Below are 13,246 nucleotides of genomic sequence, written 5' to 3' on the forward strand. Positions count from 1 at the left end.
GTCTTCCGAATTACGGTGGCTCGTCCGCTATCAAATGTTTCGTCTACTCCACGAATTTTTCCTTCAACACACGTGTAACATTGAGTGGTCTAGATTCTAGAAGGTTCACGCGTAATTCTTAGCATCAGAAACATCGAAATCGGAGTCGGAATTCGGTTCTAATCGCTAGGTATCTGCGGATCCCTTCCCTGCGAACGTGGTCCACTCGCTCGTCTGAATAAAAGTGGAACAGATATACACAGCATTTCAATCGCATAGTTCTATCCGCCGTATCCAGAGTTGAATTTTTCGAATAATGGCGACACGATTTCCCTGATTTTATCTTCCTCTTAGAGTTGAGATATCCGAGACACCGCATATGCAATTGCAGCGAAGACCGAAGAAGCTCCTTTTCCTGTGAATATAAAACGTTGTAGTAGAGATTATCGTTTATTTTTCTAATCCGTAATGCTTCTCAATATTCTGCAGAATTCTTCGCTCTTTCCCGCCAAAATCAACTCGTCCAAATCCAATCATTTTCCTCCTCATTTTTTGAGTCGCCGGAAATCTCGGCGGCGTCCACCTGAGTATCGTAGTCGGTGCTCTCTGGAGTTGCCTCGATCGACGACTAATGTTGATACGTTCACCAAGTACTCCGGATATGTCTTTGAAAGTGGCAATTCGGAGGCGGAAGCTCTTGTTGAGTATGATATATCGAAGATTTCTTTTATTTACAGAAGGAAACCTTTTTTACTCGCACGCCGCATTCTCCAGATTGGAACGAGGTTCGGGAAGTGGTTCGGTCTTCGGTATGTCGATAGTCTGAAGGAGCGATCGGATGAAATGTTCAAGGTGAGGAGTTTCTGGTTATTAAATTCCAAAAGAGTGGCATATTGATGTGTTTTTTTTAATCAATCCATTTCATCATATCCGAGAATAAAACAGTGGTTTCGTATTATTCCGGTACATCTGGAAATGAGAAAGTTGTCGGCTCTGATGTCTGTAGTCGATATATTACGGCTTTTAACTATGAATTTTAACTTTCTTCTTTCTTGCAGATTAGAGCGGCTGAGCTTAGAGAGATATTGGTCGAACTTGGTCCAGTAAGTCTAGTTATATAAAAAATCACTGTATCCGTGTAGTCTTGATTGTATCCTATTCTAGCGTGAGAGTCTGATCCATGATTCTTCAACGTCTATTCATGATTCCTTGAACGAGCAAACTAACCAGCTGGCATTAGCTGAATTAGAATGGAACTTTCTTCCTATGTAAGAATCAGGTTAGTCTTGATTAGTTATCCGCTATTAGACTCGTGTTAAACCTGAATCCCAGTCTTCGCTTAATGTGCTGCGAAACACGGCAAAGTCTTCCACATGGATATTTGGATAGCAAACTCTGGACGAATTTAGTTCTTTGATGTCGCTTTCATGCTCTAGCTCCTTTTCGTGGGCCTTCTTTCTAGTTTGAAATAAAAAGAAACTGATCAATTACTCTAGATTATAAAGGTAAAATTGTGGAAATGTCATTATAGATGTTGGTAATAAAAGATGATCTGTAGGAAACCATCTACTTTTTTGAATTTTTGTATGGTTTGGTTTTACATCTTAGTCATTTGGCCCATATTTATTTGCAGGCATTTATTAAAATTGCTCAAGCGTTTTCATCTCGTCCAGTAAGTCAATCTTGTTACAACAAGGCTTCTTAAACCCTGCTTTTAGAGCATTGCTCTTTGTTAATTCAAATGCTGCTCCTAGGATGTGATTCCACCTTCGTACGTGGAGGAACTTTCGCTGCTGCAAGATAGAATAGCACCTTTCTCAACTGAAATGGCATTTGAGTTGATAGAAAAAGAACTTGGACTACCGCTGGACATAATTTTCTCAGAAATCACTTCAGAACCTGTAGCTGCTGCATCCCTTGGCCAGGTTTGTCACTTGCTAATGATACAGCTGGCTGGAGTTGCTTTGCTTATGAACTCTTGAAGCAGTGCAACATACTGACATTTAAAACTTTTTAATTCAAATATTCAAATCCATAGGTTTATCAGGCAAGGCTTCGTTCCAGTGGACAGATTGTTGCTGTCAAAGTGCAAAGGCCTGGCGTCCAGGCAGCTATTTCTTTAGACATTTTTGTACTACGTTATCTTGCAGGATTGATAAGGAGAGCTGGCAAACTTAATACTGATCTTCAGGTAATCTCCAAAAATTTTAACATGCTTCTAATTTCAAATACATTCCTTGGTTAACTCGTGATATTTATATCTGTCTGATTAAGTGTAAACTTGTTCATTTGTTGTAAGTTTATCTAGGTTTTAAGGTAACTGATACTGAACACCTGAGGAACTAAACTTGCAGGCAGTGGTGGATGAATGGGCATCAAGCCTTTTTCGGGTACATATATTGTTGATCTCTCAAAGCTTTAAATTTGCTTGTTATTATTTCAGGAATATTAAAAGGCAGACACAATTTAATAGATAGAGACAGACACAATTTAATAGATAAAGATTCCATCTTATTATTTTCCAGGTCATCCGCTTCTTTCATTCTCCCTGATATACAGCGCTATAGCTTGCCAAAATAGAACTAGTTTGTCTATTTAAGTTAAATGTAACTGAAAGCCCATTGGGTTATGAGTTACACTTGCATGAGACAAGATGAATCACTAGATACAAGGGCTAGAATATGTTGTGAGAATTTCAAGATGTCCTCCTCTTAGAATTTCAAATTGAATACAGGTGAATCACATTGAATGCAGGAGATGGATTACAGATCAGAAGCAAGGAATGGACTTAAATTCAGGTATCAAGATGTTCTTATGCGTGATGCATGGTCAGGCCCAGGATAGTCATGGCTATACTATGCAAATGTGCAAGAATCCTATATTTGATGTTTTGCAGTCTAGATTTTAAAGGCCTAAATGAAAGCTGTTATACATGAAATAAAACCAGTACTTCAGCTTTACTAGGACTGTCAACCTAAGAAAAGCGTATCAGGTCTGCATGAAATTTTCTTACTCATACAGAATGATTATCTAGTTTATATTATTAAACATGAAAGCTGTAAGGTTGGCAGGGTTTTCACTTAGATGATGCCATAACTCTCAACCATGTTGGATATGGTGCATGAATCCTCCTCTATATCATTTATCGGTTTTATCACTAGGTTGGCTTTCTTCAAGGGTTTCTTCACAACTTCAGTCAACATCATTGTTTTACTTTATTTCCTCCTTGATTGAAACTAGTGTAAATCAATTATAAGATTCTTTATTCACAAACCAGACAGTTGTATGGAGGGCTGCAAGATGTGTTTGTGCCAGAAATGTATTTGGAGCAGAGTAGCCGCCGTGTTCTGATTATGCAATGGGTGGAGGTACTTCATCTTTTACTTTATCAGTAAATTGACATTATATGACCACCCATAGTTCACATAATTTACTTTCTTTCTATGCTATATGTCTTTAGGGGAAAAAATTATCTGAAGTTAAGGATCAATACTTGGTTGAGGTGCGAAGTCTCAGAAGAAACTCTCTCTCTCTCTCTCTCTCTCTCTCTCTCTCTCTCTCTCTCTCTCTCTCTCTCTCTCCACCCTCCCCCACTATTCCCTTCCTTCTACTGAATTTTGTTTTTTTTTTGGTTGGAAAACTGCAAATAGGTACTCATATCTTCTTGACACTTTTTTAGGTAGGGGTCTACTGCTCTCTCAGTCAACTTCTAGAGTATGGATTTTATCATGCAGATCCGCACCCAGGAAACCTTCTGCGCACAACTGATGGGAAGCTTGCATATTTAGGTAATTGTTACTCAGTTTTACATCCAGAAAAAAACTTGAACTTTCTGGACTTTCGTGACCTCTGAAAGTACCAAACACCCTTTACTCTTATTTCCAGATTTTGGTATGATGGGTGAATTCAAGCAGGAACTACGAGATGGATTCATTGAAGCTTGCCTACATCTTGTTAACCGTGATTTTGATGCATTAGCAAAAGATTTTGTCACCCTGGGGTATGTTCATTGATGTATTGAGCCTGATAAATGGATGTGAAATTAGATTAATCACATTTTTTTGTAAATTGTTCTGTAGGCTACTGCCACCAACGGCCCAAAAGGGTGAAGTATCCGAAGCACTAACAGGTTTTGACTTCTTCTAAGTGCTCTTCCACAATCTGTATTAAAAAATAAGTCTTCATTTTTCTTCTCGTCAGATTTCATTTCTGAATAGCCTTAAATTGGATTAGTTGGTAAGATTGTGCTAACCATGCTTTCCAATTGTAGGTGTTTTCCAGAATGCTGTGAACAAAGGAGTCAGGAATATCAGTTTTGGAGATCTCTCAGGAAACTTAGGCCGTACAATGTATGGTGTCGGGAGTCATTTGGCTCTGCTTTTGAAATATAAAAGTTAAAAAAGGGTCTTGCTGCTGATAAATTATTTAATTTACAAATAGTAATTAGTGTTTAAATGACATTTGGGTTCACTGTGCCTAGTTTTGCTGAAGGTCTGTTTCCCTTGAAACTCTGGCAAAAGTTTCTCCAGATCAGCTCAGATGCTAATTTCTGTGATTCTGTTCTCTATTAAATTTTTACACAGAAATAGTCAATGTGTGAGTAGTTATTAAAAGGTCATAATTCACAAGAATTTCATTGAGTAGTTGTTTTGATGAGTGTATGTACTTTTAAATAAAATGTTCTTGTTATGTTGCTTTGTCTAATGTCAGTTCCTGCTTGCTAGATGTATATAGTATTGCTACTGTCTTTTAATTATTATGAATATCTGAATGTTATGTAAAGCCAGATTGAAATAGTAAAGGGACATAATGTGAGAATTTTCAGGTGCTAAAGTGCTTTAAAAAGTGGTACGTTTAATAATTACCAGTGTCTTGGTGATTGGATGCAAAAAGATGTAGTCTCACATGTTTGTCGTCATCTGAAGAATTTTTTTGCCACTGAATTGGCACTTTTGCAACATATAATTATAAACCTGGATGGCAGAGGTTAAAAGATTTTTTCAGAGGTTGGACCCAGAGATTGTCCAGTTTGATCCTTAATTAATTGGTCTTAGGCAACAGAAATATCCATTGAAATCACCATTCCATGGAGGCACTGTCAACAGTCTTATATTAATAAGATATTGGTGAAATTCATGTCAAGTGTCTCTCCCAAAAAAGCAACAACTGGAGCCTGGTAGCACTTTTAACTGAAAGCCTGCAGGGCACCTTTGTGGTTCTGCATCTTGACAAGATGGGCACCTTTACCAGGTTTATTTAAAAAAGAGCAAGTTTGTGCTAATCCATATACATTGATGACCCTTCAGTGTGGATTTGGCTTTGGTATGAACTTTTTCTTGTTTGGTTAATCTCGGAATCTCCTAAATTGCTAGTACTGTGGGCTTCCAATTTTTATTTTATTTTTGCTTTTTTTGTATTTTAATTAATTTATTTATTATGAATTGAAGGGGAGAAACCAAAAACATCATCAAGCACTCCACCTAGTGGAGTAAGATGTTACTTATTTTCTAGTCAACATGTTTAAGCTTGCTGGTGCTTCATATTACTAATATGACATTTCTCAGGTACAAGTTTAAGTTCCAGATACCATCTTATTTCTCTCTCGTGATTAGAAGGTAATTTATGCATGACCCAGAGCATGAAAAAAAAAATTCCTGCAAGCATCGTCTTATTGTTTTGACTTTTTATTCTCATGTTAATGGCATATAATCTCTATGTTTTATTGTTTTGACTCTTTAATCTCATATTAATGGCTTATGATCTCGATTAACACTGTTGTTCTCAGCCTTGCTGTTCTGGAGGGTATTGCCATCAGTTTTAATCCTAAGTACAAAGTTCTAAGTAGTTCATATCCATGGATTGCTAGAAAAGTACTTACCGATAGCTCACTACAGCTTAGGTCCACGCTGCAGTCTCTTCTTTATGAGGTAATTTTTTGAACTTTGTTAGTGGAAATAGTCCCACGTAGATTTATGTTAGGAATCATGTGGCTATAATTTAGGAGGCCATTTTCCTACTAATAATCACAGGATCTTTCCCGACATTAACTTTTGTGCGACTATTCCAACCAACTAACTAGTTTGTCATCAGTTTCTTGGTCAGTTTATTGTTCTCTAATACTTTCTTTTTTCTCGGGGGCTGGGGGTGGCGAATCAGGATGGTGTATTCAGAATCGATCGTCTAGAATCACTGCTAACTGAGGTTAGTTTTCATTTTTATTATGTACTCAAGTGTAAACTGTGAGTATTCTTGGCACTTCTTCATAATATAGTTTTCACTTGGCAAAAAAGGTATCAATGGCTTGAGTACTGTTAGTTGGGAACTTTGAACAATATGAGTTTCCTTAATCGCAAACTGATATATCTTCCTAATCCTTAGAGCCACACTTCACTCTTCTTTCCCGAAAAACTTTTACTAATGGTTTTATATTACTTGATTGAATGGCTCTCTGGTGGTGGCCCAACCAGATGAGCAACTGGGATCTCAACAGGCTTGTGATGTAAAATACTAGAGCTGGCATTAAGTGGGTCACATATCTAAAGCAGATATACCTAAATTTTTTGCATTCCCAAATTGATCCAGATGACTTCCTCTTATACTTTTCTGTCTGTTTATTTGGCAGTCCCTCCGTGCAAGAACTGAGCAGTCTTATGTGGAAAAAGATGTTGTCAACAACGATACCAGGGTGGTTATCAAGCAGCTTCTTACTTTCACATTGACTGAGAAGGTCATTTACACAGCACAATCCTTTTTAATGACCTGTCTGGATTTAGCTGAAAGCTACCATGATCCTGATTTTGAAAACCTTTTTTTTCTTTACCTCTTATTTCCAGGGTGAATTTGTGAGGGATATACTATTGCAGGAATTTGTGAAGGTAAGTTCCTTTCTCCATCCCTCTAAGATCTATATTCCTTTAGAATTTAAGGAAACGTTAATTGAAGGAAATGTTGAAGAACCTCATAATGCTAAAGAAGAAATTCGACTTAGTGACTGTCTTGAAACTTTATGTTTCACTTTGTAATTACCTCTACTAATTATTTATGGTGGTATTTTGAAACTGGGGGGACAGCGTTACTGGCAGTTTGAGCTTCATTTGCAATGCCAAAATATTTTTTCCCCAAATCTCTGTAAAATTTGAAGGATCCCCAGGCTCAAATCTATGTTGTAGACGTTAGTATTGTTTTCCAAATTTTTATTTTTGCTGCATTTTATATTTGCCACTTCAAGTTTACATCTTGGCTCTTCTGCAAATTACTTCAGGGAATCGATGGAATCACCTTAGCAACCTTGGATTCAATTAATTCAGCACTACCATTTGCACTACCGTTTCCGTCATTTTCATTGGAAGATGAAGATATCAACAATATAAGAACCTTCCGCCGTCTTATGCTCTTGTTGTCAGGGTTCCAGAGTAGTGGTGGCTCACTTACAGTATGAATGCTTATCATATTTCTTTTTTTTTCTCCTTCTATTTTCTTTTTTAACAGTGTAATTCTAATAGTAAAGATACAAAAGTAACAAGACTAAAATATATTAAGAGAATAAGATAGGGTCGGGATACAAAATAAATTGGCTGAAAATTTGAAAAAGTAGGGAATTTAGAGTTTGTTTGGTTGCTTGCTTTTGGCAAGTGAAAAAGTCAACTGTATATTACACATTACCTGTCGTCTATTTAAGTTTAGTTAATCACAACTTTTGCTCATCGGCTTTAATTATTATGTGGATTTTTTTATTTTTTGGGGGGATGATTGAGAATTATGTTCTGTCTTCTTGTAGGAAATGAAAGTTGCAAAGGCAGGAGATGATTACTTGGAGGATGCATCTCTTGTTCTTTATCAACTGGCATCGATTGAAGAATATATACCTATCCTCACTGTTATTCCTGAGGTAAATGTCATCAAATATATAAATACATGATAAATGCTTTTCAGCCATACATACACGTGTGCATGTCATATGCTCACGGATAACTGTGCAAACACCCTCTAACATCTGCTATTGGTGAATGGAAGATGACTCTAGAAATAAAGCTTTCTGTGGTTTCTTCATCTCCCACATGGACTGCTGATGCAGTGTTCTTCTCATGTCTTGCAGCTTCCCTTGGAGTTCCAGGAAAAATTACTTCGTCTACCAGCTGACGTAGCTGCAAGATTTGTATCACGAGCAATTGCAAGAACTATAAGAAGGATTGTCAGCAACAGATGAAAAACAAAGGAGGTAAATGCCACAAATGTAAATTCTGTTCTCTCAGCTATATCACCCATTGTCTCATGTAGATTCTCGGTTGTTCTTCAACCCTCATGCAAACTCTTAATAGTTTTAGAAAAATAATATAGAACAAAATGATGATAAATTTCTTTTAGTAAGTCTTTGCAGAAAGAAATTGAAAGTAAACAATCCTAGCAGTGAATGGTGAACGCAGAACACTGGCTTGCATATAGCAGAAAGAGATTCGAGAACTGCTGCAACTCATAATTATACAGCAGTCTCTCCACAAATATAGCTGGTAAAGCTCACCATTTTATTGAATATACACTATTTTAATGCATCCCACTGCAACTGGTTCTATTATGTGGTTGCACTATTTGAACACTGCTATGATCTTTGGTAATGCCATTGCGAAGGTGGTTGGTTTACAGGTCCCAAACTCGGAGGCAGTATTTTTGTGCTTAACCCCGCACCTTGGAAGCCGTGGGTCCCTGCCCCACTCCGCTGCACCCCGACCTTAATTTTAAAAAATTAATTAAAATAAAAAAATAAATAAGGATAAACAAAATCACAAAGGGGTTCAGTCAGGTAAGTTTTTAGGGTTAATCATGTCCCCAAGACGACATTTGACACTTCTTTTTTACAATAAACCCGTCTCCGCCTCACGGTTTAGGTTTTGGAACTGTACACGACTCAGATATAATATCTACCATGTATTAATCAGTCACTTACGTGCACCCATTCAACAATTACCCCTTTGAAGCACTCAAGCTTGACCAGAAACACTTAGGCATTATTGGTGCCATTTTCAGTAAAAGCAAGAAAAATCTTTCCAGGTAAAAATGTGATTCTTGGGTTTATTAGTGCTCATTTTTCAGGAAACTTATATTTACCTGGAAATCATTATCTGAAAAATTAAATGATTTTTAGGTAAGGATTTCTAGCCTCGAGATGCTGGAAAACTACTACCTGGAAAAACATAATGATTTTTCAGGTAATGATTTCTAGCCTTGAGATACTGGAAACTACTAGCGAAAAGCATCGGTTTTCCAGCAGCAATGCCGCTTCTTTTCATACCTCGTCTCTCCTTTCACTGTTGATTAGAACAAAAAGTTGATTGTCCGATGAATCCGTATGGTTTGCGGATTTTTTTAACACATCGTTATCACGTCTTTGCAGTAGCTGTCGTTGTCGAAGCGTCGCCCAGGGGGTCAAACATGGGGAACGTCCCCGAAGGCAGCTTCACGGCGACAAGGCAAGAGCTGGAGTCATCATCAGTGATACATAAAGGATCATCTAATGCTAGGTCGAAAACTGAATCAGCGACGCTAGAGTTGCAAAGCCGATGGGCGATGATAAGATCCGAGTCCTAGGGTCCTATTATTCTTCTAAAAGGACCCACTTTGTTCATCCCAAGTTTATTTCGAATAGAAATCCTTTGTCTTGATTTGGATTTCACAAGATTGGAGCGTTCCTCAAGCTGCAACTGGTTTCACCCTGAAAATCGAAGCTTTCCTCTGTTGTGTCTGATGCAACTAGTTCATTAGAATCGCTCGATTCTTATGATCCGTCAGATTCTTCTTCGCCCACCACATAGTATGCACCATAACCATGTCCTTGATGTTCTCTGTTGACCTTCAGAGAGGCCTAAAGGTTGTTACAGTAGCCGTCAGCGGTCTGTCCATCGTCTAGGAAGGCTACTAAATTGTCCACCATATCTTGACTCTTCTTCTTCAATGAGGCCACGTGTTCGTCAATGATTTCATCCATGAATCGATCAGAGAGCCACAGGCCCACAGGTGAGCCACTTCTTGAACCCTGCGGGTCACCCATCTCAGCTTAGGGTGGGCACGGATCGAACCCGAATCCGATCCCCCCAATCTAAAAAAAACCTGATTCATCAAACCCAAACCCAACCTGATCATCATCCTCTTAAATCCGAATTAAACCTAACCTATCTCCACCCCATCCCCGTAAAACCTGACCCATCTTAACCCTATTTTATATCTTTTGTTTTATATATGGGTCAGGTTTGGAAAAACCCGCTGAAATCCATCAAAAAATTTTTCTATGCCGTGAGTGAAATTTCAAATCTGAACCCATATTTTTTCAGGTTGGGTTCCCATAAAACCTGACCCGATGTACACCCCTATCTCAGCTACTTAGATATTGAAGGCACTCATGAGCTTAGAGAATTTTCGCAAGAATGGTGACGAATACATCCTATCTCTCCTGCAAGTTCAACTTGAAGGCCTTACTGTAAGTGATACTATGAGTTAAACCAACTCCCCGATGTTAACTAGCTTGCCAGAGCTATAGTTAACAGGCGAGATCATGGCGTCCACTTCGTCCCGAACGAAGGCCCACGACTCACGTGTTTTTGCTTACAGCATCCGAGAGAAGAGGTCAATGCCTACTAAATTTGAAGTTTATCTTTGTCTCCAACATGAACTTTATGTTAGTTATCTACATGAACTTCATTTTCCCACTTGGAAGGGGGGGGGGGAGGCCTTACTGTAAGTGATACTATGAGTTAAACCAACTCCCCGATGTTAACTAGCTTGCCAGAGCTATAGTTAACAGGCGAGATCATGGCGTCCACTTCGTCCCGAACGAAGGCCCACGACTCACGTGTTTTTGCTTACAGCATCCGAGAGAAGAGGTCAATGCCTACTAAATTTGAAGTTTATCTTTGTCTCCAACATGAACTTTATGTTAGTTATCTACATCTTCATTTTCCCACTTGGAAGGGGGGAGGGGGGGGGGGTGCCCCAAATGGATTCTTGAAGATCAAGTTCATGTCCAACATAAAGATCATGTCAGTCATATGCATGAAGATCATCTTCGCATTTAGTGTTAGTGTTGACGCTTTCATGTACAGGAAAAAAGTTTACAGTAAATAGTGCCCACTCATTAGAAAAACATTAAAAACAAGAGAATCCCTAAACCTGTACAGTACACTTATAATTACAACATAATCTCAAACCCCAAATTAAGTAAAACCATCATTATTACTACACGAGTAACTTATTTAATGTATAATTAAAATATATTAATATATTTATTAATTGAATTAGATATGTTATTGTGCATTAATGTGGTAATTACGTGAGGCAATGAAATACACACATGATTAATTATAAGTAATAAATAAATAACAAAAACGAAAGTAATATGTTTAGCTATTAATTTATTAATAACATATGATATTGTAACTATAGCCTAAAAATGAATGTTTTAAGAGGAAAAATTGATTTAATCATAACTTTAATACACTATATATTTGTATGTAATATTACCACTATTAAATCACTAATATAATACAATAAATAAAAAATAAATATAATGAGTAAATAAAGAATTATTTTATTAAAAACGCAATATGTGTAGTATTAATTGATAATATATTTCCAAAAAATTAAAATTAATCAATTGATCAAATACATATTGTAACTATATTTTATTTATCAGACTTAAATATCTAGTTTAATATAGTAATAAAATTTAATAAATATAATATATAAATAAACATACAACTTTATTACTAATGTAATAGAGTTTTATTGTAATAACCAGTTCGTGATTAGCATTAAAATCATCAAATTACAAGTTTAGTACATAAAAACAATACATGTTCAAATACAATAAAATATACAATCATCAGTTATCATTCCACATGCAAGTCACTATGTCATCTCGAAATTGTGCGGCTCTTGTGGATTCTAATGCACGTTGCCTTCGAAAGCTTGTTACTTGGGTATCCTCTTCCATAAGACCATCGCTATCATCGATGTTTGTATCGTCCATTGCACGTAATTGAACCCCATCACCTCCTTCACCAAACTCATCATCCGAATCATCATCTTCCAAATCAAATATATCATTGTAATCCTCTGTACGTATATAATTGTGCAATATGCAACAAGCAATAACAATTTTTGTCTGCACCTTAAAAGAAAATGGAGTGTCTTTCAACATTTGAAATCGAGCTTTTAAAGTACCAAAAGTTCTCTCAATAGTATTCCGCAAAGACGAGTGTCTTCGATTGAATAATTTTTTTTCATTCTTAGGAATATTATCTCCAAATTCTTGCAAATGATATCGAGTTCCTCGATATGGAGCCAAAAATCCTCGTAGATTTGCATAACCAGCATCAACTAGATAATATTTACCTACAATACCAAATATTTTCTACATTAAATAATTAAAGATAAAATAGATAAAATATTACTGCATAAAATATATTATTTATCTTCAGGTACAAATAGTCTATTTCGGCAAGTCAATGCGTCCTTCAGTACACGAGAATCAGCTGCTGATCCCTCCCATCCAACTAGTACATAAGTGAATTGCATGTCGAATGTACATGCTACCATCACATTTTGTGAGAGATAACCCTTTCTGTTCCAGAACCTTGGTTGTTCGCTTTGATATACGTTCCATCAATAGCCCCAATACAATCCTAATTATATAATTTCAATTAGTATTGACTAAATTTGTATAGTAATCTAAATAGAGGGCAAGTGATGTTACCTTGAAGTATAGATAAAACATTGAATTGTTTAAAATCCTCGAGTGTGTGCATTCTGAAGGCTGTTTGATGTAATTAGAGTGAAGTTTGAGGATAACATCCAACACCTTGTTGAAATATTTACTTATGAACCAGTTCGTTCTATCAAACATCTCTGCTGTGACACTATAGGCTTGTTGTTGACCAACAGTTAGGAGGAAATAGGCAAGTTGTTCTTCCACTGAGATGGTCTTTGTCGCTGATAAAAACCCTCTGGTATTAAGTATTGTTGCCAATTTGTGAAATACAATTTGATTCATCCTGTAAACTTTTCGAAATTTAACAGGAGATTTGTTTAAGGCCTTTTGCAAATACAACGGACCATTCATCCCATAAGAACGTGGTACACCTCTGTTGCCAGGGCATAGATAGTATCTTACTATGACGACAATAATACATGCCAATCCAATCATAATTACATCCATATCTTCTTTTGTCATAATATCCATGAGAATCTGCAAATTTAAACTTCTAAATAGTCATAAACA

At 36.9% G+C, this 13,246-nt stretch overlaps 1 protein-coding gene across 2 annotated transcripts; it reads left to right on the forward strand.

The window, feature by feature from the left end:
• The first annotated feature begins 263 nt into the window (after positions 1-263).
• On the forward strand, positions 264-8,389 carry LOC137936396 (uncharacterized aarF domain-containing protein kinase At1g71810, chloroplastic). 2 transcript variants are annotated; one of them, XM_068781036.1, is made up of 22 exons: positions 264-678; positions 754-831; positions 1,038-1,082; positions 1,613-1,651; positions 1,734-1,904; positions 2,018-2,170; positions 2,334-2,369; positions 2,734-2,777; positions 3,257-3,347; positions 3,440-3,481; positions 3,659-3,767; positions 3,865-3,979; positions 4,059-4,108; positions 4,250-4,328; positions 5,544-5,594; positions 5,765-5,906; positions 6,136-6,180; positions 6,602-6,706; positions 6,813-6,854; positions 7,241-7,411; positions 7,757-7,867; positions 8,075-8,389. In XM_068781036.1, the coding sequence occupies exons 1-22, from the start codon at positions 448-450 to the stop codon at positions 8,183-8,185; spliced, it is 2,061 nt and encodes a 686-aa protein (XP_068637137.1). In that variant the 5' UTR covers positions 264-447; the 3' UTR covers positions 8,186-8,389. The 2 variants fall into 2 exon arrangements, with proteins under 2 accessions (XP_068637137.1, XP_068637136.1); XM_068781035.1 differs by having other exon boundaries at positions 264-831.
• The last annotated feature ends 4,857 nt before the right edge of the window (positions 8,390-13,246 follow it).

This window comes from Aristolochia californica, unplaced genomic scaffold (assembly GCF_029961685.1).
Source record: "Aristolochia californica isolate CCGP_79_NKW_82.1479 unplaced genomic scaffold, dmAriCali1.0.hap1 SCAF_7, whole genome shotgun sequence".
NCBI classification, from domain to species: domain Eukaryota; kingdom Viridiplantae; phylum Streptophyta; class Magnoliopsida; order Piperales; family Aristolochiaceae; genus Aristolochia; species Aristolochia californica.

Coding starts and splice junctions, on each gene's coding strand:
- LOC137936396 (XM_068781035.1), top strand. CDS start 448: ATGCTTCTCAATATTCTGCAGAATTCTTCGCTCTTTCCCGCCAAAATC. Junction 5,595..5,764: donor TTCTCTCTCGTGATTAGAAG/GTAATTTATGCA, acceptor TGTTGTTCTCAG/CCTTGCTGTTCTGGAGGGTA. Junction 6,707..6,812: donor CTTTCACATTGACTGAGAAG/GTCATTTACACA, acceptor TCTTATTTCCAG/GGTGAATTTGTGAGGGATAT.